Source organism: Amblyomma maculatum, chromosome 1 (assembly GCF_055883805.1).
Source record: "Amblyomma maculatum isolate TAMU_Amacu chromosome 1, ASM5588380v1, whole genome shotgun sequence".
Classification (NCBI taxonomy): domain Eukaryota; kingdom Metazoa; phylum Arthropoda; class Arachnida; order Ixodida; family Ixodidae; genus Amblyomma; species Amblyomma maculatum.
In genome coordinates this window covers 466666039-466693530 of record NC_139344.1, presented here as the reverse complement: position 1 = coordinate 466693530, position 27492 = coordinate 466666039, and the positions used below count along the sequence as shown (strand labels likewise).

The window sequence follows — 27492 nt, the reverse complement described above, 5'->3', positions numbered from 1 at the left end:
TGCCTTTTTCCAGTTTAGATTGGTCAGTTCTAAGCTGCTTTGTATTCTGCTACCTTGTGTTGCTTCTTGATTTTCGGAGATTACCCTATCGTCGCTTTTAAATGACTTGGCTATAACTGATGTAATGTAGTTCACTGCGTTGTCTCCTTTTAAACAATTTCCCTCGTTATCTTGAATCCGATCCTGCTTTCTTTGATTCTTTTTCCCTAGCCAGCTTATATGATTCCAGACTTTTCTTGCTCCGCCTATAGAGGCATTATGTATGTCCGCCATCCAGCGATCGGTGGACTGCTTTATATTACTTTGGACGAGGGCCTGTACCTCAAGTTTGTTTTCTCGACATGATTCCCATTTTTCGTTGATTTCCTCCTGAGACACCTGTGCTTTCTTTGCAATTCGGTGTTCCCTTGAAGAAGCCCGTCGTTGTTCAATAGCTTCCCTGATTCCTTATTCCACCAGCTCTGTGTCTTCCTCTTTTGCATTCCAGCGGTTTGCTACTTTAACCTGCTTAATTTTCACCTTACGAGTTGTTCTACCTGTTGATGATCCCAGTCTTCTATGGGGCTTTTCTATATTGCTTCCTATATGTCTGCTGCTATCTGCGCTATCTGATCGTCGCTTAATTTTGCGTTTACTTTTTTGTCTAAGTTCCATTTCTATTTTGATCAAGGGCCCCATCTGCAGACTAATACGTTTATGACTGCACTTCCCTTCTTCGTCTACTTCCATTTTTGTGACCTTGCTATAAATTCCCTGCGACATTAAATAGTAGTCAGTGGTCGTCTGCCTGTTGCGGAATTCCCACATGATTTGTCCTTCGCATTTTGTTTCTCTATTTACTATAACTAGATTATGTTGGATGCAGAAATCTAGCATTAGCTTCCCGTTATAATCCGTGTATCCATCCAGATCGTCGATGTGGCCGTGTCCCCCGGAGCATAATATCAGCCCCGTCTTCAAACTGGCTTATATCGTCACTGAGACATTGAACAAGATCCTTGTTTTCGTGCCTGTATTGGTGTCCTGTTCCTACATAAACTACCCCTAGTCATGCCCTTATTCCGGCAGTTGTTCCTGATAAACAGATATGTTCTTTACAAGATAATTTTATTCTTTTCCAATTTGTTCCCTGGTGTATCAACGCACCTACCTCTGCAGCCTTTTTTTCCGTTCTCGTTCTCTGTGTTGCACCCTTTCTAGACGTAGCCATTTATAAACGGCGGATCTTCTAGATCCCTGAGATGAGTCTCGCATAGAGCGCACACCCCTATTTTGTCATCCTTCAACCGCTGTTCCATCTCTAGCCATTTCGCTCTTTTTCTACCCCCTTGTATGTTTATGTAGCTGATCCTTGTACTAAATATATTTTTTGGACTTTTCTTTCTCGACCTCCTCCCTGCCGTTTTTTGGGGGCTCAGCCTCCGTTATTACACTTTCTTCTGCTTCACGTTTAACTATCTCTGTGCACGGAGTCCTCGCGGACCCCCTAAAAAAGCTACAGCCCTGCCTGCCAGGCGCCAGCCGATCTCTGCTCCCACCCTTTGGTTAAAATGATTGCCATCTCGCTGAAAAGCCCTACCAAAACCTGCTTTATGCGCCTGCCTGTTTACCTCAACCACTTCGAAACGCTTCTCCAATCTTAACTTTCTTATGTCCTGATTAACTGTCACCACGTCCATTCCAGCTTTCTCTTCGATCCTAGCACCTCCGGTACTGTGCATACAAATATCTGCGCTTGCTGTGTTATCTCCCTGATATCGTCAACTCTCTTAGCTAAACTTTCCACCACTCCTGCAGCGTCACCATTTGGGGCATCATTTAGCCCCGCGGCTACTATACTGCGCCCTGCGGAGGTTTTCAACAGCTTATCTTTACTCTCTTTCAACACTGCCCTCATTGTCCTGCCTGGGATGGATGCAACTAATACTCGCTTATCACCCTTAACACGTTCCAGGATATCTTGCTTGCACCTGCTCATGTTAGAATCTCTGGCGATAAGCACTTGGGCATTCTCTCTCCCTCTCCCAAGTGTTGGGTCCTGCCTTCGGCTATCTGTGCCTGTCTCTCTGGGATTTTTATTTTCCCTTTCTTCTTGTTCCTTTTTTCCCGACTGCTGAGTAGCTGCTTCTAAGTATCTCTGTAGGTTCGGATCCGCCTGACCTACTTTGCTGATGCCTTCCATGCCAGTGCTGGCCCCAGTCCCATTGCCCGCGCTGGAATGTTCGTCCTCGTTGTTTCCAAGGACAAAATCCGCCTGACCTACTTTGCTCGCGCTTTCAATGCCAGTGCTGGTCCCAGCCACGTGGCCCGCACTGGAATGTTCAATAGCCTATAAAAAAGTATCCATCTAAACAAAATAGTTAAAGAATGAGCGCTGAGAAAACCTAGCTGCCGGCACGAAAGACCAGACCGCTAGGACGAAGAGCTAACAGCTATTCTTTAGGCTGCCCCTAATCTAACTAGCTGAAAAAGAAATAAAGTTAATAAAAGAAAGAACTCATCTATTTGTGCAAAATTGCTGCCATTTATCGGACCTTCATCGAACCGCGCTACGTGACGCCATGTTCAAGGGTTGAGTGCATCGGCTGCGCTTACGGCTGCTGCCGTCGCGTTAGCTGCGTCTGTTTTGTGCGGTGATTTCCGTGCATTTGTTCGCATTCAAAGCAAAAAATGACGGAATAAAAGACGATTGACTTATCCACGCTCCCTACATTCGTATTTTAAATCGTGAAGCGATACTGCACTGCCAAAACTTCTGGCGGATGGTGGTAACAGCGTAGCTAGAAATGGCAAAACCTTCGTTGTTGCTCCGGGGTATTCCTTGATACGCTACTCAAATAGACGTCCATGAAAGTGCGTAACATATTGATAATGATTCCGGGTGTAAAACATGTCTGCGATGTTATTAGCGATGCCTAATAAACACTGCGCTCTGATGGATCTTCACAGTTCCGCGCGCACTACTGCTCCCATCCTCTGTCTGAACGTTTAGCAGCTGATGCATCTCGTTAGCGTGTAATCAACCATATATAGCAGATGCCATATTCTATACGTTACTGGCTAAAAACCCCAACCACGTGAATTTGTCGGCGAAATGCGACAGGTCAACGACGTGATTCCGTGCGCGCTGATCCTCCTCAGATATGTAGTTCCTGTTGCCGTCACATTGGGGTTCTATTTCGTGAAAATCAATATATAGCAGATACTGCAACCTGCGAAGTCACATAGCAGAGGCCTGCCTTGTACCCAGACGCCATGTCAACCTCCTTTGTGTACGCGTATTCGAGCAGTGCTTTGTGCAATGCGCAGTTTTTGCAGCAAAGTCTTTCTCCTCTCCAATACCGCATTTTTTTTTCTTTTTCTTTTCGTAGTTATTGACAGAATCGAAATATTTCAATTGTTTTTCTTTGTCCATGTCAGGGATGAGCTCAGTAGTGAGACAGGGGGGAGGGGGGGCGAACCAGGTTTAATGGCTTTCTTCACTAGTGAAGATATTGAATGAAAAACTAATCGCATTGCGCTCACATGCAATATTCGCCACTAGAGGCATTCTTCACGAAATCGTTTTGCGAAAAAGCAGCGAACGTATACGGGCTGTCTAATGTTAAATGACGGTTTTCTGTCTATAGCTGCCGAACATATTTTGCAAAGTCTGAATTTATGGGGCGTCAAGTCAGTTGGCACCTGAAAGAGCGCAAATGTTTTCAGTGTGGAGCTGCGATGCATGGGATTCTTTTTTGCCATATAGCAAAACAAGAAGATTATTTGCCAGCAGCAATTAAGGGAAGTAGTACAATGTACCAAGCAATGGGCATAAAGAAAATGTGATGCATACGTGTATAGGGCTGGGTACGTTTAGACAAAATAAAGTTGAAAGACATGTGTGCGCTCATTCTTGCTTCTACTGTGATAGCCGCAGTAGCAAACCTCGCTGCTAAGCGCGGTAAGGCTCGCTACAAACGATATTGCTTTGTGAATAGTGTCAAATGGTTGACAGTTTAAATCCCTACCTCATTACACTGTTTTCATGGCGCGCCATGAAGGTTAATCGAAGAAACAGCATTATTCAGTGATATGGATGGGAGAAACGAAAACTGGTGTGGTCCTCATTAAGGCGTCACTCCTTTTCGATGCACCTCACACAGCTCACAGAAAAAAATCGGGCCCTAATAAAACAAAAATTGGCTGTGGCTTAGCTTGGTTAAGCCTGGTTATTGCGAAGCAATACGTGGTACTACTATTGTACCGCTTGTGGTGATGCTTGGCGGTGCTATATTCACCATGGTGATGCTCCGGTTATGTTTGCTGTTATGGCTATGGTGACGCTTCACTGTACTATGTTTAGCTATGGTTTTACTGAACACCTTCATCGGTTTTAGCTCGGGTACCTCGAGTGAGAGATTTCTACCGTGCTTCCTCCAAGCGTTTATCTCGTTGTCCGGATGTCTTTTCAGCATGCTGTTTTTTTCGCTGTTCATTGTACTTCTCTCGATACACACGTTCCTTCTCTAGTCGCTGTTGTCGCTCTTCCGGTGTTTTTTGGGCACCTCGTTGTCGTCTGCTAGCGTTCCATCGCTCCGAACTGGTAGTGCTGCTAGTTGATGCACGTTCCAAACTATCGGACAAATTCGTACCTTCCTTTCTTGCTTCTGTCGTCGATTCTGCTACCGAATACATTGACCGCCTTTTCCGCCTAGCTGCTTCTTGCGCTCGTCGCTTGGAAAGCTGTTCATCTCTCTCTTCTGTCTCTGTGGCTCGCTTTTGCTTCCTCTTTGCAGCCTGCCTAAGCGCTTTGGCTGTAGGCGGCATCTCATAGCTTGACGAGAGGAGCGGAGTCAGGCCGTAACTGCCACCGCGCAAGGCGACGGTGAGCCCCCGCTCTGACACAGATGGTATGACGTCACGCAGCGTGAAGCGCCACTGGCGAGAGGAGCAGAAGTCAGGCGGTAACTGCCACCGCGCAAGGCGACGGCGCGAGTTGAGCCCCCACTATTACACAGATGGTATGACGTCACACAGCCAGGTCACGCTAAAGGTCAAGCGTGGCTGCCACCGCCGCGCCTTTTGACGGGCTGAGATGGTAGCTAAAGTAGTATTGCTTCGAAATAAAAAATATGAGGGATCTTAGTGACTAAAGTATTGAAAGCCGACAGCCTGTGTGCCGCATTCTGTTAGGCAACTGCCACTGATTAGCAATTAATTCATTATTACTGTATTATTCATATATAATTAGCCAATATTTATCTATTTGGTCAGTTGTGCATTAAGCAGGTAATTGAATATTCACTTAATTGATTAGTTATAGATTAGCTACTCAGTGAATTACTTAATTATTCATTAATTAGTTACTGATCATTGATTGGCATATCGCCATATAAGGTACGCATTCGCGCATACTGTGGTGGGGCTCTGTGATTTGTCGAGTCCTCTATGACGTCACCCCTGCTCGGCCAATCAGAGCTACCGCAAAAGCGGGACACATTTGGTCCACGACAGCATGAGCCATTAAAGGCTTTTGCCTTAATATTTCGCAATCACTACGGAATCTGCAATGGAGAAAGGCTTAAGCCTGCGCGTTCCTGTGGTCTCCGCGAAATTTGTAAGCGAGATCGCTTGAGTGACAGATACTGCGCTTTTCTTTTCATGTAAAATATTTTTAGAACGCCGGTGGACTTTGATGCGTGCAGCGGAATCCAGATTATGTCCGACAAGGTACGCGTGATGTACCGTGTGTAGCAGCAACACTCAGGCTTTCGTATTTTTGCACAGCAGTTTCTGCGGTACTTCCGGAATTTTTCAGTGTTCAGTGAGGTGATTTCCTCGCTTTATACGCTTTTAACTATCCGCACCCATTTGGGCATACAAGTTACGCCCTTTGCCGCTCGCCGACGTTAAAAAATTTCAAATTTCGTGCCACCGCAAGTTTAGTCTACGCCACCGAAAGTCGAGTACACGTCACCCTCTTTGGACGTCTACCCCACTCGGGTATTTTAACACCTTATTGACTTAATTGGTTCTAAGTAATTAACTAAAACCAACATGTACCACCCAATTTTCAATACGAGTTTTGGTATGCATTATCTGATACAGCCATTTTTTTCTGAAGTCATTCGTTCAAGTATAATCGTGCGGAGAAGGTCGTTAGAATGCTTACGAAAGAGCGATAGAATGCTTATGCATTGTTAAAACGTAATGCCTAATCAAAAAGTATATCCCTGTGCAGAAAATTCACAACCCTCCTTTATCCTTATGGTTAACGTCATCTCTTAAACAATTAAAACGAAACAAAACGATACTTCGGAACGGCAAAATCTACTAACATGTCGCGTGCACGGCAGAAGTATCATTCAGAATCAAAACTTATCCTCTCGCTCCTAGCAAAGTATAAACGGTTTTTCTTTTCATCAACATTATTATTATTATCGTGAAACACTCCTAACTCTTTGGACTCAAAACGTTCAAATGCATCCGTATCGTTAACTAACCTGTCAGGCATGAGTATCTGACTGCGACAGCGCTAAGGCCCCCCCCCCCCCCCCCCCCGCACTTTCAATACATTTTCACTCGAGAAACTGACGCAATCCTCCCTCCCTTTCCCATTTTAACTCATCCGAACATGACGAACATTCCTTTTACACCACATAGCATACCAAAATTGTCAATTATTTGAAGCTCACATCATCTGCAGGCGTTGTCGTTGACGGCAGCAAGAAAAAGCTTTTGTAGAAAGAACACTAAATATATAACCAGAATACTTGTAACGCACATTTTTCTGCAGTCTTTATCATCTGGTCTGTCCCTCAATACAGGACAGTGGGCAATGTCTTTGCATTTGCCAAGAAAGGCTCAGCTAACACTTCTGACCCCATTTTCCTGACTAGCGTCTCTTATCTCGTCAACATCCTAACATCCGCCAAATTTCTCCGTCTCAATCAACGCGTTTTCGTAAAAGCTTTTCATGTGCACCCAACTTTCATTCTTTCAAAACGACGCTAGTTCCAACTTAGACCTAATATATTCTTATGAGGCACTCTTCTTATATATCAAAAAAGGTTATTTTAACGTTCCTCACAAGTGACTATTACCAAAGCTTTCAAGATATTAACTTCAATACTTTTGTATTTATTTGGGTTAATGATTTTCTTATCAACCAACCCAGTTTTTTGTGACTAACGATTACTCTTCTTGCTCGGCCCCTGTTCTCTCTGGTGTACCCCAAGGTACCGTAAAATACATCTTCTTTTCCTTACATATTTTAATTATCTACCCAGGTACATATCGTCTAATGTCCGGCGTTTTGCCAATGATTGCGTTATTTACCATCTTATTTGGCTCTTCAGGCCGATCTGACAAACGTGAAGGAATGGTGTCGAAATTGGGTAATTACTCTTAATGCTAAGAAACAGCCCTAATTACCTTCCACAGACGCCAGCATGATTCTTCGCACAACTACTTAATAACCGAAACTACTATCTACTCGGTTTCTTTTTTGAAATATTCAGGTGTTCCAATTTTCAATGACATTTCACAGCATTCTCACCTCACATCTGTTACTAACGATGCTATCCTCTCACATGGTTTCTTTCGACATAACCTAGCTGAGGCACCTTCTTCCGTAAAACATTTAGCTTATATAGCTCTTTTAAGGGCATAATTTAAGTACGCCTGCGCTTTGTGGGACCCGCATACTCAAAACCTATCTACCATTAAAGTAACCCAAAACCATGCAGCTAGATTGGTCTTCTCCGACTGCACTCGCGATACTACCGTTCCCAAACTTGGCCCCAGTGATTGCGGCAATGCAAACGTTTGTCTGACTGCAGCATCTCATTTCACACGCTTGCCCATGTTAAGCCTAAAGAAGCCTAGAAGTTCATATGTCGTCGACAGTCTGTATTGCTCAAGGCGGACGCGTAGATCTATATCACTACCAGCATCATCGCCTGTATTATCTCCAGGCGTCACTGCCATCCCCTTTTGCCTCCTCGACCAGCAAGCAGCAAACCGAGAAAATATTCACTTCACAGCAGGAATCGCGCCAATATAGTTGTCTGACTGCCTGCTGTCATTTAGAAGTTGCTTTAATTTATAACCTGGTAGTGGTTTGTGGTGTTTAACGTCCCAAAGCGAATGAGGCTATGAGAGACGTCGTAGTGAAGGACACCGGAAATTTCGAACACCTGGGGTTCTTTAACGTGCACTGACAACGCACAGCACACGGGCGCCTTCTTTTCGCCTCCACCGAAAAGCGGCCGCTGAGGCTGGAATTCGATCCCGCGTCTTTGGGTACAGTAGACGAGCGCCGTAACCACTGCGCCACTCTAGCGGGGTTGAATTTATTACTTCAGCAATCTTCTACTTCAATTTACGCTGCAGGATTATTGCTGTCATTTTTAGTGATTTGTTTGCGTTCCCATTCGTATTCCTACAAATGCTGAACTTGCGCAGGATATTACTTCGCTCAAAAAAGAAACTGAGGAAAAGAAACCATGGGCAATGCTCAAGGATTAATAATGGGAAAGTAAAAGGCGCGCCGCAAACACAGGGTGAGAACTGTGGCGCAGTTGGTCAGTGTATCGGAGAGAAAGTTGGTAGCCCTATATTCAGTGCTGATCTTGAGGTAACGCACCGTGTTACAGCAGAAGAATGAGTGAATTCAAACCTATTGGTCAGGTTTTTCTCTCGTCAGAAAAAGGCCCATTTCACGTCAAAGACTAACAACCGCCTAACAACCAAAAGTATCGGTCTGTATGATCCTGAACATGCGACATCTATTTACACAAACAAATATATAACAGCGCAAAGAGAGAAGATGGTTCAAGATGTACCAACACGCCCAATTTAACACTTTAATCTATTTTATTCAAACGATCACTTAACCCTAGAAAACAAGCGCCGTTTTGGGAAAGCTAGAAGGTGTAATCAAAAAAGCACTAAGATTATCTATGTATTGATAAGAGTCGCATAAGGGTAAGGCAAATAGCTACGAGCCAGTGTACCTCATTTCGACTATCAGCGACCGCGGTGTATTTAACTAGTCTATTCACATTACTAACAATACATGCATATCTAGCACGAGATCGCAGCAGCCGAGCCGAGATTATGATTAGCCAACCTGCTTCCCCTGACACTAATATTTCACGCGCTTCTCTGCTCACCCCTTACACGGACAAACTCCAGCCCTACCGACTCGAAAGATGCTCATTCCTCCCGCACACCGCGATCTAACAAGACGCGAGGCCGTCCAATGGCGCAAGCTACAAACAGGCCGCTTCACACACCCCCTCTTTACAACATGATCTTTCCGCAACGTGCAAACACTGCTCAACTCCGGCCACTCTCATACACATGGCGTGAACTTGCACACACTACAACACAGACAACTCAAACACCCCAGAGACGTGGGAGTCTCTCCTGCGTACTTCTGAGCCAGCAGACAAACGCCGGTTTATCCAGAGTGCGGTGGATGTCGCGACATCTCAAGGGATCCCCGCCGACCTCCTCTAAGCCAGCGCAACCGGTCCTTTGACTGGTCCGCTGTTTTTGAGAGTAATCAAAAGAGTTCCCCCCCATTCTTGCAGCCATTCGCCACAGCGAATCGCTTGCCTAAAAGGTGTTGAGTACCCACTTTGAAACAGTGCTTGGAGGGCGTAGGGGCACAGAACAATGTTAAAGCACTTATTAATGCCCTGAAAGGGACCAGTACAAGTAGGGCTGCAGGAAAGGCGGGAAACCGATCTCGGGAACGGTTAGCACCACGCGCACAATTCGCCAAGTGGTCACGTGAAAAGCATCCTCTGTAGGATGCAAGGCCCTACAGCACAAAAGCGGACATAAGCGTGTAGCTACGGACGGGACTTCAGGATTGTCTACCCTGAATGCTTGACTATCCTGCATGAAATGCCGCGCGAACATCCAAAAGATATCCATCACTGTGCGCCAGAGACCAAAATCTGGCCACTTGCCTAGTACATTGGATCAACCTCTCTAGTACCTCAGTAGATTCGGGGCGGGGAAACCGGTCTTGAGGGACGGGGAACCTCAAAAGCGCCTTAATTAAGGGAGCCTGTCTCAGACGCCAGAAGCCCGGCAAACGTCTTGCGGTGGATGAATGATCCTGAGGCCGAGGGCCACACATTCGGCTAAGAGGGTGTGCTCGCTGTCGCGAAGGCCTGAAAGAGAGCTCGACTCTAGTTATCAGTCAAAATCCTACGCAGCCCACATTCCCCACCTAATTTTCATAACCCTATCCTCATTCCTACTTTTACTTCCCCTATAACCTATCCCTTCCGCTACTTCCCAGGGGAGATACATGGAGTCTCCCCGGGCCCTCTTCCTTGGCTGTGGTCGCTGATTAGCATTGCCCCATTTATTATTAACTTCTAATGAAAACCCTTCGTCGAAAGGACCTATTCATTTATCTCACCAATCGGCCAATGTTTCTTTAGCCGCGATATATTAGTGTGCGGGAAAGTCTGTCTTTGGAATCCATATTACCTTATATTATTGTACATACATGTCTTGCTCAAATTCTTTGTCTCAATCTACCGAAAAGCTGCAACAGCTGATCAGCTGCGCTCAAATTTCGCATTAAGAAGTAACGTAATCGTCCCCAATTTGTTTTTGATATTTACTGTTCGTTATTCGGTTAATTCATACCAATATGAAAGTAGAAATGTAAAATCGTAACATTTTCCTTTGGGCAGACAGCTCTCGTCCTCGAAAATGGTAGGCACATCGATGATGACAGTGTTTCAGGCGAGCCACGTGAATGACTTGTGTCGTGCGGGGACGACAGTTATCCGTCACCACTTTGGCGACGTAATTTGCGTCATTCTGTTAATACAAAGCGGTAAAAGGCATTGGTACTTGTTAAGAACTTCTCATACAATCCTAGCTCGCGAATAAACGGCAATAGCCAGACCAAGTCTCCATTACACTAAGGCACTAAACGACGAATCAGGCTGTAGCATTCTTTCACGCGGCTTTGAAAGGCTAGTGCGCGTAAGTGGGCTATACGACGGGTTTCTTCGGCACGGCTATAGTCAACTAGAATACTCATCTAGTGGCGCCAACGAAGGTCCGCGCCAGCGGTACGGCTGAAGTAAACCAGCTCGCCTCCCGCAAGGGGCGCTGCCGAGCCTTTTACTAGCCCCACACCGCTGCCTCCGTACTGCTTAGGGCAGTCGGAACCACGGTGGTCGGAATGGCTCTTTGACCATGTGCACCGGATCGTCACTCAGCGTTTCGGTGTGGATAGACGCGGCCTGCGTACACGGCCTGCTCGTGGACGCGGCCTGCGTACTCGGCCTGCTTGCGGACTCAGCCTGCGTACGCGGTCTGCGGACAGAAATCTATGATCATAGCGAAGTAATGCTTTCACATTATTAAATCGTCTCTTGTGTGCTGTCGGTCTGATTGTAGTGCTGTGTAGTCCGTACTGAGTGGCACGATGCCGGAAAGGAAGACGGACTCTCATTGCTGTTTTTTGCAATCCTTGTCTTGAAATACACGCCTAAGGAAACAAAAATGAACTGCCTCGGTTTTGCCTCTTATATCTCTCTGTATATGGAAGATTTCTGCTTATTGTTAGGCAACTGAGCAAGCTCGAAATCCCATGGATTACATGTATTTTCTGCCGGAGGGTTTCCTATTACAGCTTTCGCAAGACCGTTCACTTGCAAAGTATTCCTCCCACAGGGTGTTTTCAGAATACTTATTTGTTGTCAAAGTTGCGCAACTTCATTAGTCTGCTCTGTCTCAGTCCTCTCAATCGTTTAAGTTAAAGCAACAATTTTAGAGTAACGGGACTGTTTTACATAACACCAAAAAAAGGAAGAGCACTCATTCAAGAACAAGACAGGAGCTGTCATGTCAATGTATAGGCTATTTTTAGCGCTCTGGAGCATTTTATTTTGTCAGAATGCACCAACTAATCTCCAAAATCAGTTATTTTTTGCCAACAACTTCAGTTGACTTAAACTTCATTTTTGGCAGCACTTAATCGTATTTGCGTGAAATATGCTCTGAAGATTTTTAATTCTTTTCAGTCTTTCGTTCACGTATAAAATGTCATCTGTATCATATGTTTGATGCCGATAGGTCAGGAAATTAATAATTTGCGCCAGCATTCTTTAAGCCAACAACTACTAGCTTGGAGCCTGCTTTGTTTCTTGTTTTTATAAGGCGTAGCTCGAGGAGATACGATTACGCATGTTTGGCGTCTAGCTTTCTTCAGCCACGTCTGGAAGTTTTCATAGGCATACTCGATCGCACCGAAACAGGAATCTAATGAAAAGCACACCCACTTGCTCAGCATTTTAACCGATGGTCTCGTGTTGTAAACTTATTTGTTTAAAAACCACTCTAACCGTTGAAGCGATAAACTATATACCGTAAATTTAGTTTTTGTTTGAAAATATTTACTCTGATTCCTGGCTTTTTTTTTCTTCCGCAAAAGAACTTTTCTTGATCCCGTCCCATTTTGCGGAAAAACGTTTTATACTACTACTACTTCAGTGTTTTTACCTTGAAAAATTTGTTATTTTTGGTGCGTTCTCAACTTTTGCAATCTCAAAATGCTGGTCGCAACTTTCACCGGGACCACAATGTTGAAAATTATTCATCTAAGTTCCCAAACAAGCCGCCTTGCCCCCAAGTAAAAGCGAATGCTTAGGCTGAAACTCAGTCGCAGCAGTTTGTTTAAAGCACAGGTAAAAAGTCTGTAAAAGAAGAACTGGGACGTGCAAACCCAACATAAGAGGGTTGTGATTACTGATCTCAAGCCGAGCATCCTGAATAGTGAATTTGAATGGGCCCTTAGCCAGCCTTGCTAAGAACAAAGTTACCGAAATTGATGGCATTCCAGCTGAGTTGCTTCAAAACCTCGACCACGACGCTATTAACGTTCTGTATACATTATGTCAGAAGATTTGGACAAACCTGCAGTGGCCACAGGAATGGAGGAGGTCAGTTTACATCCCCATTCCAAAGAAAGGCAGTGCCAAAGATTGTTCCAACTACCGCACGATCGCGCTTATTTCGCATGCCAGCATGGTGATGTTGAAAATCGCCCAACGTAGGCTGCAGCAGTATGTGGATCGGGAGCTTCCGGACGTGCAAGCGGGGTTTCGCAAGGACAGAGGAACTAGAGACCAGATTGCGAACCTTCGCTGGATTATGAAAAAGCAAGACAGTTCCAGAAACCCATCTACTTCTGCTTTATTGATTATGCGAAAGCGTTTGACTGCGTAGATCACAGCAGATTGTGCAAGCTCTCCAAAAGATGGGAGTTTCAATGCACCTCATCTGTCTCCTCAGGAACCTGTATGCAGGGCAAGAGGCCACAGTCAGAACTGGACATGGTCTTACTGATTGGTTTCCGATTGAGAAAGGAGTGAGACAAGGCTGTATACTGTCGCCCTACCTATTTAACCTGTATGCTGAATGCATGATGAGGAAGGCCGGTCTGGACGAGTCTTCAGCTAGAGTGAGGATTGGTGGAAAACGTATCAACAACCTTAGATATGCGGATGACACACTTTAGTGGCAGAAAGTGAAGTGGAACTGAAGAGACGTCTGATGCCCGTACAAGAAGAGAGTGGAAAGTTTGTGCTTAAACTGAACATTAAAAAGACAAAGATCTTGGCCACTTGCCCTGTCAAGTCCTGGAGCATCAAGGGACAAGAAGTGGAAGCTGTGACAGGTTTTCTCTTCTTGGGCTCTAAGATTACCCCGGAAGGAGACTGCAGCCATTAAATTCGGAGACGCCTGCTTCTGGAAAAGAGAGCCATGGCTAGCCTTGACCGCCTAGTAAAGAGCAGAGTCATCAGACTGCCAACCAAGATCCGTATAACTAGTGCTACGGTCTTTCCAGTTGTGATGTACGGATGCGAGAGTTCGACTGCGAAGAAGGCTAACCGCCGAAGAATTGACGCGTTTGAATTGTGTTGCTGGCGGAGACTCTTGAGAGTTCCTTGGACGGCCAGAAGATCAAATCAGTTTATATTGTCGACCATAAACCCTGACTGCTCATTGGAGGGTCAAATGTAAAGTTAAAGCTCAGCTATTTTGGTCATCTGATGAGAAGAGAGGAGTCGCTGGAGAAAGATTTGATGTTGTTGAAGGTTTAGGGTCCCTAGAGAAGGGGTAAGCAGCGAACGCGGGGGTTAGATGGCATCCTCGAGGCGCTGCAGATGAAGTTATGTGATGTTAGGAAGATAGTGACAGACCGGAAAGCGTGGCGTGATATGGTTCAAAGGGTCATGAAGGGTCGGACATGACTGAACGACTGAACGGAACTGACTGAAAAAAAAAACTAAGTTCTCCTTACTGATTGCAAACACCATTCCACGTTCTTCAGATTTGCCACTGATACTGACTTTATTAAGCCGTCTACATTCATTAACTTCTGCGCCAATTTTGTGCCTAAACCTTGTAGTAGTGCTATTCAAGCAGTGAGTTTAACATATATAGGACGTTTTCAATTATTCAGTAAAACTGATTTGTTGTATTCATGCGATTTGGCATATTTGCATTTTATTGTGAAGCTGAATTGTTTCAACTATACTCTGGAGTCCACCAGACTTAGGGCATGCTTCTTATTATTCGTAATAATTCAGTATCAGTTGTGAAGTGTTGTTCATCATTCTTTCAACGAATGCTTGAAGCGCCTGGTGAGGAAATGGCTGTAAATGTACTGCACCGGTGCGGACTAGTTTTCAAGGCAGCTACCGCGAGTCGCAAAAGCATCCTGATTAAAGCCTGCGGCGCGCATCTGCCTAGTCGCCCAGTGATGTACGTTTTCCGTCAGGTTGATCCGGAATGCACTCCTAATGGAAAATTCTCCAAGCGCTGTACTTTTTCCGGAAGTCAACTGACACAGACATTTGCTGGAACACTTGTGTAACTTCACTCTGTCGAGGGCCGCATTGAACCGTCACTGAGATCCGTGGCACGTAGGTTTCGAGACACAGGCACTGAGCAAGATGTTCAGGCCTACATAATTCATCTTCCTGCGCAGGGGAGCGTATTTAGATACATCGCTAGTAACCGTTAAAAATCGTAGCATCTCCTCTCTCGGCCCTGTATCTAAGTTAAATGATATATAATCATTTATTTACCGTCATTCATATGTGACTCACACGTCCTTTTTTTATCCCGATTCATAAAAGCTTCAAATATCTTGTCTACAAGATAAACTGGCGAACATTGATGAAAAAATTACTAAATAAATTTAAATCTACAATGAATTCCTAAAACAATGTTAAAGGGACACTAAAGAGAAAACTGAAGTGGGCTTGCATCGATAGAATGCTAATTCCTGATTACAAAAAAAATGGAGTCTTGCGGAAAACAGAGCTGTTATAAGGTAGTAAAGAGGAAGAAAGGAAGAGACGAAGATCGCCTCCACAGCCGAATCTCGCAACTACAAATCACGAGACGCGCTAAGAATCCCGGAGGCTGACAAATGCGAATTACGTTGCCCGTTTCAATGTGGTCGTAGGTTTTGTCTGGAATATGATAACACGCTTTTAACATATATACGTAAACAACGGCGAAAAGACAATGTAAATGTTACAAGGCAAATAAAAAATATATTTGGAGGCGCCACAGACGCCCACTTCAGTTTCGGTTATGTTCCGGCTCAGGCACTTCTTGCGCACTTGGATAGTTTCAAGTTTGGACCTGCAGCTCCTGAATTACAAAGTTGGAGAAGCAGATGCGCCTGACTTGTTCCCATTTGAGCATTCGGAGGCACGAGCGAGCGAAATCCGCTGCCGCCGACACGCTCCTTCGTTCACACTTCTGAGCCAGCATATCTCTGCCGTCGCCCCTTCGACTGCGAGCTCCCGTTAACCCTGACCTGACCGCTCGACTGCTGCTACGTACGCCACGACAAGCATACATATGCTAAGTGCGGAAGGAAAACCGCATTATCATTCATTTGTTCACTACATCACGGCACATTTGACCCACGTAATGTGGCAACAAGAGCTTCAACATGCCATTGGCAGGCATCGTAAACAAAAGGGGCATACTTGTCGCTCATACCAAGGAGAGCGTCGATCGTATTCCAAATGTAATTGTTCCCCTATTGCATCCTTGCCTATTGCGCTGGTCACCCGGCGAAAAAAAGGGCCTGGAATAAAAAGTAAAAACTAAAAATAACGAAGCACCACAAATACATTAAAAAGTAAAAAACAATTTGTAGAAAACAAAAGCGCCACCACCAGCTGCATTCGAACTCACCACGAAATGTTTCTGCACGTTATGTCATGGCCGCATTTATAATGGAACATGTTTCGAGGTGTACAGGCCATTGCTGCCGGTCTAAAAATTACTCCTTGGCTATCGGAGCATACTGCCTGCTCTTACGATTTGCAACTAAAGTTTTGGATGCCTATGCGCACTATATTGTGCTCTGGAACCAATTTAACATGTTGAATTTCACAGCGCTGGCGAATTCACGGGCGCCGGCTTTTCGGTCATGTTCTGCTACCGGGGGCGTAATTTTCGCTTAACACGGAGTTGTAGCACAAACCTTGAACGAAAAAAGTGCGTCGAAGCTTCAAAACTGGCAAGCGTAGCATCGATGACAAGATTTTGCTGGTAACCTAATCTTATTTGTATGTAAACATTTCGGGAAGCGTTGCGTTGACCGAGGGCACGGTTTGCATATACGCAGTGCAAGAAGCGCAAAAGCTTGAAAAACACGTAAAGCGTTCTATTTTTTTTTTTTCTTCCTTTATGGGCTCATCGCTCGGTAAATTACTCTCTTCGTCGTTTTATTTATTTCGGCTGTGGCCGTCACTTATTGTGAGCCGATGGTCGATTGCGCGTACGCTGTTGTCATGCTGGCCTATGAGGGATGCTCGACGCCATGGCCCGCGCCGCCTCGCTAGCAATCACGGAGTCTCCACTTACGTCATAGTGTGCGCCACTTTAGCCGGAGGAAACAGTTTGAATTCGACCGGCGGGAACAAGAAAAAACCTCAACTTCTTATTGCAATATCTCAGCAATTATTCTATTTTTTGCTGCCGTATATGCGATGACAGTGTCATCAAATGTAGTTTATTAGATTTTTATAGCATCTTTGAGTGTCTTTAGTGTCCCTTTTAATGGTCCGATTTCACCGTTGTTTATTAAGCCAAGCGCCGCAAAACTGCAGAGCACATGCAAATTAAGGACGAATTTCATCCACAAAGTCGCGCCATATGGATTAACTGCTGCACACAGTTTCTGAGTATGTTTTTCATGAAGAACTGTTTCCACGAGCGCGTGCTTCAGCTATAGGGTACAAGAGCCTTGGCAAATATTCCCGTGGGCAAAGAAACCGAATCCGGCCTTATAGTAGCCCCGCCGTTTTTTATATCAAATTATTTTACTTGACAGTAGCATCAAGCGTACAAGCTCTCAGGTGAATTAAGTATTTAGAACGCATTCCTTGGGGTGTGGTAGCAAGTATAGCTTTGATCGCAATCTAATACCGAGTACTCTACAAGTGGAAAGCGGCCGTATTTTCAAGCGTTCAAATAGTTGCGTATGTAGCACGCGTCGGTTGTGAGCAGACGATTTTTAATTCCAATAGAAAGCGCTGCAATGCAATTACCTGACCCGGCAAATCGGCAACTTCAGTCCAGTTAGTCTCTAAATGAGGTCATAAGTGGAGATGAGCATAGTACGTCATGTTGTTGCAAGGTCTGATTACGTGCTTGTGAAGTTTCAGTGCAGTTTGAGATCATTTTGTCATTTTAAGTTTCACTTCACGCCTTTGCGTCGTAGTGAATATAAGGAAGATGGTGTTTCCTGAGTCATTGCGATGGGGCTATTTTTCGCAATCTTCGGTCGTTTTGATCATAACATGTTCAGAAAAACAGCAGAGCAACTGCCGCTTCGAGAGATTCCCCAGCATAGTTTTTGCCGTTCAGTTAAGTATATGCAGTCTGTTTCGCTTATTGTAGACGGGTACAATAAATACAAAATTACAGATTCACAAAGGTTGAAAATACCCACAAAACAAGTGTATAAATTGTCGTTGCCATTATGTTAAATTTCCATCTTTTTCTCCGCTCCTGGTCTGAAGTTATGGAGATTCACCACCAACACAAAAAATTATGCATCATAAAGATCTCATTCATTTGGTTGCTGCGTACAGATCCGCGCTCTTAACTGCACCTTCGTCACCAACATATATATTTTTACACGCAAAAACTAACTCGGCTATTGTGTGTCTGAGAATGAATTCATATTTGGCGTATCATATGCGGTTTATCCTAATAGGCTTCTCCGGGATTATGGTTTAAACCTTCCATGTGTTATGCAGTTAAACTTTTGTTAATGCTTTGAAAAGGTAACGTTTGTGATGGATTTTAACCAGTCCACACCTTTCCACATTTTGTACTAATAAAACTGCTCAAGTTCAAAGCGCCTCTCTACAAAACCTTATAACCTATCGAGTAGACATAAAAATCCTAATATCGATATTTTGTCTCCCTTTTTCCGCAGTACATTCGGCTGCGCTTCAACGCAAACATTTCCTTGACAGCGTGTGTGATCTACGTTTTCTTGACGGTAAGTGATGAAACATGAGAGCAAGGTTTTGTGGCCTTTGAGCCCTTTTCTAATGACAACTCCTAGCGCACGCACGGTACAGAATGCGTACCCTTAAAGTAGGCAAACTAACAAAGCAGATATCTGACGAAGTTATCTCGAGGCTAACATATCGTTGGAATCAATGAACCGGATCAGATACCAATTAAACCTGGTGACACGAACATGTCGGCGGTCTGCTTTGGTGCGAATTATGGAGTTCCTAAAGCCATTAGGACTGTGAGAGACTACGCAGTGCAGGGATCTTGCAATTTCGATCCACTGGGGTTCTTTAACGTGCAGTGACATCGTTCAGTGGAGGGGCGCTTTGCTTTTCGCCTTCATCGAAAAGCGGCCTCCACACCGCCGCCATTCGACCCCGCATCCTAAGGCACAGATGTCGAGCGCACTCACCACTGCGCACACCATGGCGGTGCTGCAGAGGTCTGCTGACAAGTAGAGTGCTTAGGGTTATGAACCTCTCACTACTCATGCACCGTGAAGTGAGACCTCATAGGAGGTTGTGGGAGCAAGCCTACGTATTGACCCACCGCTTTCTTGAGGTGGCTCTTTGTTGAGGCGCCATTAAATTGAGCCTATTGTGGTCATGGAGAACAATTACTGTCACAATAATTAACGTTCTTGATAGTTAAACGTACAAAGGTATTCACTGATGGGTCTAGAACTTCAAATATAAATATAGGCATCCTGACATTCACTTTCACCACCAGTAAGGAATGGAATGCAAAATCATTAAACTACTGCGCAAAGGAGAATCACTATGAAATTCATATTGACCGAAAGATGTTGCTGGAAGTTTCGATTTTGAACATACGCGCATGAAAATAAATTATATCTGGGAAGGCAATGGCGCCTTTAAAGTGCGATAAAAATACCGATCAAGACAAAATGCTACATTGGAAATTAGTTCGTAGGAAAAGAAAGGCACAGAGCCTGTCACACTTTTTGGTGGAAACCTCAACCGCACCTTACAGCCAGGCAGAAATGTGGCAGTGGAAGAAGAGAGAAAGAGGTGGAGTAGGGAATGGTTGCGGAATAATTTCGCCATTTGCGGATCTTTACGTGGACTCGTACTCCAGACAATACGGAAACCTTTTACGTTTCTCCTTTATAGAAACGCAGCCGCCGCAGTCGCATTTGAGTCCGCAAACTTTGGTTCAGTGATGGAGCGTCCTCATCGTTATTATCATCATCATCAGCCTGACTATATTCCCTGCAGGGCGAAGGCCTTTTCTATATTTCCCTTATTAACCCGGCCTTGTGCTAGCTGCATCCACTTTACCCCTGCGAACTTCTTAACCTCATTCCCCCACCTAACTTTCGCCGCCCCCTGGTACTCTTTCCTTTGTTTGGAATTCAGTCTGTTACCCTCAGCGACCAACGGTTATCTTCCCCTCGCACTATATGTCCTGCCCGTGCCGATTTTCTCTTCTTAATTTCCACTAGAATGTCAGTAACTTGAGTTACTTCTCTGACCCACCTGCACGCTTCCGATCTCTTAATGTTACCCCTGCCATTTTTAGTTCCATAGCCCTCTGGGTTGTCCTCAACTTAATTAGAACCCTCTTGGTTAGCCTCCACGTTTCAGCCCCATAGGCGAGTGCAGGTTAGAATCAACTGTTGTATACTTTCCTCTTCAGTGATACCGGTAAGCTGCTTGTCATAATCTGCGAGTGCTTGCCAAATGCGCTCCATTCCTATCTTATTCTTCTTATTTCCTTTTCATGTTCCGGACAACCTGTCCTCGGTAGACATATTCGCCTACTACTTCCAGTACTTCGCTACCTAATGCAAACTGCTGTTCCTTCCCGAGGCTGTTGAACATTACCTTAGCCTTCTGCATATTGATTTTTCAAGCCTACCTTTCTGCTTTTCCTGTCTAGGTCATCAATCATTCTTTACAGATTACCACCAAAGTTAGCAAGGCAATGTCATCAGCAAATTGGAGATTACTGAGATATTCTCTATCTACCTTTATCCCTAACTTCTCCGATTTCATGTCTATGAATACTTCCTCTAATCAAATCTGTCAATAGTACTGAGAAAATTGTGGCTCCTTGTCTAACACCTTTCTTTACAGGAATTTTGTTACTTTCTTTACGCAGAACTTTGTGCAGAACTGGGTGGAGCGTCTTAGCCACCCAGTAAATTCCGCAGTGCAAACAGCCTCACAAACAAGCGTCTCGGGGTATATTAAACGCGAATAATATTTAATGGATCAGGAAACAGGCCAGTTCTTTTAACAACAGGTATGTTTGTGGCGCCCGACGGACATCCTCGAGACAAAACCACTAGAATTTCCTAAACTAGTGGCCTGTTGTTACCCCTACAATAGAGGTCTTCTTTATTGTTTAATTGTTATTGTTTGGTAATCGACGCCATCCCCAAAGTAAACTTGCCTTCTAGAGCACAGGTATATCTTTGTAGAATTTCTGTCCGCCATGATGACTGCAGACCGAAGCGCAGACCAAAGTATTAGAAAAGAAAACACGCGAGGGTATTCTGAAAGGAAAACCTACAACAAGCCTGGAAAAGATGAATACTGGTCCCACCAGAAGACTAGATTCGTCGACGAATATCTTCAACGAGGCTGGCGCTATTTTCTTATTGAGTGAAAAAAAAATTAGTTGTGGTTTAGCTTACGGTTAAACCTGAAGTTACGCGAGCGTAATCTGCTTGGCTACGCTTACTTTCGTCTTGAAAGTAAAGACATGGCTTTTGAATATTAGTTTACACTATGGTATCAGCTTTATGTATGCCATAGGGAAATTACTTCACGCTTGAGCAACCCTTATACTGAATTCACCCATCAAACTCTTACCCACCACGTTTTATCCACTAACCCCCTTCCCCCAGTGCAGAGTAGCATCCGCTTTCTTTTACCGGTTAATATCCCTGCCTTTCCTCCTTGAGCACCACTCGCCTCTCATAGTTGACCGTTCTCAATTGGGTGTAGAAGACGTATAGTGGTATGACATCGTCTCTACGTCGAACTTCGGGGCACACCGCCGTCACAACGTTCGAACAAATCTTCTCTCCTAGCAACTCGCTGTTGTCGTTCGCCTCTAGCCACTACCGAGTTATCTGTGTTCTTCTTGTTTTTCTTTTATTTCTTCGTTTTTTTTCTTGTTCATCTTTTCCTTCTTGTTCTTCTTTTTCTTCTCTTTCTTCTTCTTTTTCTACTTCAATTCCTTCTATGGACAGGCATCTAGCTTTCGCTAGAAAAATTGAATGGGTAAATTACCCTTGAGGAACGTTTCACGAGCGTACGCCACCCGCTGCGGCCTTAGTCGCGCTTCCGCTTTGATTTTGGCTCCATTCCGGGCTTGGTAAGGTTCACGTCAGCGGGCAACCCGGGCTTCTATGTGTTCAATAGTCTCAGGAGCCTGTCAGAGCCCACCTCGGTCGGTGTTTAGCGAGAAGCCTCATGTGCGTGCATATTTACGTATATATATATATATATATATATATATATATATATATATATATATATATATATATATATATATATATATATATATATATATATATATATATATATATATATGTATATATATATATATATATATATATATATATATATATATATATATATATATATATATATATATATATATATATATATATATATGTATATGTATATATATATATCAAATGAAAGAGCGCGCACATGGAAGATTATAAACATGACGGTGTTCCATGAATAGCGCGAGAGTGTCACAGTGAACTAGAATATTGGGTACTGTGCTCACAGGCACCGCTCGAGGTGTTCTCGCCGGTGTCGATGGGGAGCGGCATCTCCACGGTAGGGTGCCTCGAAGCGCGCGCGCTCCACGGTGCCGCGCTAGGCCGGCGTCGCAGTAGCCGCGCCAACAAATTGAAATATTACCGCGACATTTGCGGGGGTTGTGCTGAAATGGCTCAGCGAACCTTGAATTGAACTTTACTTCTGCGCTGTATACATGTTCAAACAACGTTAGTCAATGCACTTGGCTCGTTGGGATGTTCACGTAGTGTATGTCACTCGTGCCTGCACTGTTTCCCTGGAAAGAAATTATAACGCACTGCATATCCAGGGGTTATACAGCTCTTTCCATTAATGCTTAACGTCAATAGAAATAGCATGGGATTCATGCCTGGGACAAACGAGGAATGAAGGAGTCTCGACCGCAACAACTGTTTATTCACAAGCAATCAAGCTGCAGCACACAAAAACAAGAGGGGCATGGAGATGACAGGTAGAATGAATGCATGTAATTCAGACAAAGTAAAAGGAAAGATGCATTATTTACAATTCGCGTGTTTCGCAGAACAGGAGGCGCACCACAAGGTTTTCAAACAGCAATAGCGTCGACTGCACACTTATTTGGAGAGGGATATAAAGTCACTGCTTTATGAAACATGAACAGATTTGTCACCGCTGCATATACGTATTTATGTTCACGCATTTTGCCGCTTATTTCCTTCACTTGCTCTAGCACTTCACAGCAGCGTTAGCAGTGGCTTAGTTTAAGGTGTTTCGCCCGTTCTCGTTTTTCTGCCTTCTTCAGACCGGCCTTCTGCGTGAACGGGGCAACCAACTTTTTTGTGCAGTGTATTCCTAACCACTTTCAAAATATCAGGAATACTTTGTTCGTCTGGGGCCGATTCCTGATCTTCTGTTGTTGCGGGTGCATCAGGCAGTCTTGAAAATTTTGTTTTCGAGGGCCCATGAATTCCAACCCCAGTGAGTTCCCTCTTTGTTGTCTTTATTTCGGTAAATATAGGCCGGCAGATTCGGCAATAACGTCGGTACGGCATCGGGGATGGCTTCCCACAAGGGATGTGGTCTTCTTCCCCGTTCACAACAAGAACATAGTCCCGTAGAACGAAACGAGGTTCGAAATGAAGATCACAAACACCACAGCTCTCATCCAGCCGCTTGTCCGAGCGACGGATGTTGGTCTCCCACTGCTTCCTTAGAGCGTCATCTTTGGGAACGTTGAAGAGGGCTATGTTAGAGCCACCTTTAGTATGCACATAGCCAGTCTTGCATCCAGGCGCGTAGCAATGGTTTTGATGACGGGCCGGCATATTAGCAGTCTGTCCCAGTGAAGCAACCGGTTAGTACAGGCCACTTGTCCGCTTACCCCGTCATGTGCGAAAGAAAAGCACAAAGAGTTCTGATCTCCAGGCAGAACACGCATACACCGATGCACGTGGTGTAGTCAACACTCACTTTTGACGGGAGCTTAAACAAGAGCCTGAACTGGCCTTTACTGAACAAACGCTTGAAGTGACCTCCCATAAGTGTTAAAAAAAATATGCACACAGCAGAGCAACAACGAAGCCACAAATGCACACAACGCAGTGACAAATTTAACCGGCTGACAGCGACGGGCGGCGCAAAATCCTACCGTGAAGTCCACCGTGGCGCTACCTGGTGCCGGCGCCGCGAAGCAGTAGCCTCATAGAGAAACATGGTAACCTGTCGACGTACGCGGGGCGTTCGCTTCACGTCGAGCCGCCGCGGAGTGAACGCACTACCCAATATTCTAGTTAAGTGTAAGAGTGTGTTGGACTTGACACATAATGAAGACAATCATTTCTACTACACAGCTCGGGATTGCATTGCATCTTTAGAGTAGGCTTGACCGGCTGCGCGATAGCATAGTTTCACATGTCTGAGCAGTATGGTGAACACGATGATCTTTGCGGCGAAGCGCAAAATTAAGGCAATGATGTTTGCTGCACAGCGTGGATCCCACGAGTCTGCTGGCGCCTCCGCCCGCTCCTGGAGTCCAATTGACGCCCCCTCCTGTAGGCTCGTCGAATACTCACTGAACAGTGAACGCTCACTGCCACACCAAGCGCACGATGCCACTGGCGTAGACAAGAAAGAAGGGGGAAGGAGGCCGCCCACGTGATCTTGAGCTGGTAACCGCAGTGGGCTTCTCGCTAGCTGGCGCGGCCTAGCCAGGAGCATAAGGGCAATGGCACCATGCCGTAGAGGGCCTGCTAGGTTGCATGGCTTTCCACACCCTCTGAATAGCGGCATGTGCACAGCGGTAGTGGGAATTAAACTCATCGCATCTCATGCGCGAAGTGGATCCCGTGTGCAAGCAAACGTGGAAACGAGCCAAGGTTTGAGCCAGTTGCTCTTACGATCAAGCGGGAGGGAAAGTTCGGAATTCAACTTAGGTGTAAGCGTGAATTAAAGACTTTGGTTGCTTTATTTGGCAACTGCCAATAAAACAAAAAGCTGAACTGTTTTTATCCGATTGCTCTTTGATGTTTCGGAAATGTGATTTTAGTTTCCGTCTCCTCTTTGTTTTCAATTTATATTTTAAGAGCTCCAGTTGAACTAACTTCATGCGGTCGCTCGTGCAGCATGCTGTGAACACTAATACCGAAAACCTAATTAAATAAGGCGACAATTCCAGGAGTCATCCTCAATGTGATTATTATGTCTTGTTTTTTTTTTTTTCAGCAAAGCGTCGGTGCGATCTCAATTTTTGCAGCATCAATCACCCTTGTAACAGGTGCAGTAAATTTACGCCGTTTCAATATTTTCATTCACACAGTGTAGTGCATTGCTCGCCTTAGTCATTTTACTTTATGTATAGCAACTACCGGTTAGAAGCCCCATTAGAGACTTTAACCGCCATTACTATATATCTTCGTATTTAAGCAGTGCGAAAATAGGCGACGATGAAACTACCACAGCACACCCGGTAACCAGTTGTAGTGTTTGAACGTGGGTATTAAAGAACTTGCGCAGCTTTTGTTATTATAATTACTATACACTTTTTGAGTCTAAACAAAATTTAAAGAGGTTTTGACAAACGTGATTGCTCGGTTCGACCGAATCAAACAGTGTTATAGAGAACCATGTGAACAAACCATGAATATATTATTGTGTTGCATAATTGGTTAATTATTTCACAGAGTTAACGTTTTCTGTTATCGCTTTCGAGGAATGCTCCTTTCCGAACTTGCAGACCGTTTTAGTAAAGAGCAGATTTGTCTTGACAATAAAGCGTCGTTCATATATAATTTTACCGGCCAGAAAGGAAGCGTTCCAGTCGACTAGCAGTTTTATATATTCGCTGCCACCGAAAAAGCGAATGCCGTATATTTTCATCAAAGGGGCCTCTAGGCTGTTTTGAAAATCAATCTGTCCCGTGAGTGATGGTTATCACATTTCGCGGGCACTTTGTTAGATGTGAGAAGGGTCTACGAAAACGACATCTTGCTGCAAACATTTTATTGTTTCCATCGCTAGAGTAAAACATGCCAGCTGCACTACAACATTGCACTGAAACTTGGACATTGAATATATTAGTTCTGGTTACTACCAGGTGCTAATGCGAAAATTCATTTGTTTTTAACACATAGGTAAGACATTATACTATGTTCCCTTCGCGTGAGTTCTTCTGTTTTCCTTTATACTTGTTACAACCTCTTAGCGCCCAAAGCGAGTGCAATACGTACCTTGTGTGTAGAAAATAACCTCCAAAAGTGCGTTCTTAGTACTTTACAGGGTGCCAGGCACGTTACGATGAGTATAAACTAAATCCTTCCATCACTTTTTGGTTGACTTCTCTAACACACCGACTAGTCTTACAATATTTATTTCTAATTTAAACTATGCACTTCCTAATCGGTACGTCTAGAAGTATGGTGTAAAGAGAGAGCGTTCTTTCAAAAGTATACTGAACTTTGATTTTGTCCCAGCCAAAGCAATTGCGTACGGTGAATGGCAATTGTATTCTAAACTACTGTGAGCCCTAAAGAATAACTCGAGCAGTTTTAAGTTGTCAGCACTATACCTCAGCTTAGTCCACAGCGCACTTTCGGGGATCTCTGAGCACATTATTTCATTTCACTGTTCATTTAAACGGCGAAAGTGCGCGCAAAGGGCGAACGCGCGTTTGTGTACGTTGTGCAACTTCATACGTGTAATTCTCCTGTTTGTGCAGTGATCAAAGCGCCACTTCTCTGGTGCAACGTTTTCATCGGACTCTCAGGAACTCTGTACACCGCACTGGTAAGTGTCTCTACGTTGCCGAAGCCGACCGAGTTACTGTGACGCACATTATATATCCATGCCGATGCATTGAGTAGTGCATTTGCGAACTTGCTCAGAGATAGTTTTCCACGCGAGTTGAGAAGTTTGCGTGCATATGGGCGAGGGACCAAGGATTGGGACATGCCTCCGATTTATGTCTTGTGGTTGTCCTGTCTCGTTAATTTGGCCCGATAGCCTTTGTATTCTCACTATCTTATTCAAACTTCATATTGTAGACGTGCCATTGTTTCCAGATGCCCGTAGGAGATAAATATATATATATATATTTATATATATAACAGCAGATAAATGGAGGGCAAATCAGGGTACTCGATATATTACATGAAGGAAAGGAGCCAACAGTCGGCGAGGCCAAGGAAAGCATTGGGGATTGTACTTTATGTCCTTTTTTATTTTTACTTCGCTAATCACATAAACTAGTAATGTAATCTGTTTAGGGGAAAGATAAACACAAAGTAGAAGGAAAAACAAACGTGCCGATGGTGGGAACTGAACCCACAACCTCCGAATATCGCGTCCGCTGCTCTTTCAATAGAGCTACATCGGCCGCTGTCTTCTCAACCGCTGTCATCTGCATCGACCGCTGTCATCTGCAACAAGGGAACTAAACGCAGCTTAGTGCATGCTGTTAGTAATCCGGCCACGTGTGTAGATTGTTCCATTCTCGTGTTGCCCTTGGAAAAAATGAGTACTTGAAAATATCAGCATGAAATGAAAATTCGCCTAATGTATGCGTAAGTTTATAACGGGTTAATCTGTTAGAGGACGTCGTCATGTACGTTTTAATACGCAGTTTTAGTGAATGTAT

General features: G+C 44.5%; 1 protein-coding gene across 1 annotated transcript in view; it reads left to right on the top strand.

Annotated features, from left to right (window-relative positions):
- LOC146209874 (sodium-coupled monocarboxylate transporter 1-like) overlaps nt 1–27492 on the top strand; it is a 173389-nt gene that overhangs the window by 18994 nt on the left and 126903 nt on the right. Inside the window, exons 2-4 of the mRNA XM_084587465.1 lie at nt 18509–18574; nt 25083–25134; nt 26575–26642. Coding sequence (XP_084443591.1) covers nt 18509–18574; nt 25083–25134; nt 26575–26642 — 186 coding nt within the window. The remainder of the gene's footprint in view (nt 1–18508; nt 18575–25082; nt 25135–26574; nt 26643–27492) is intronic.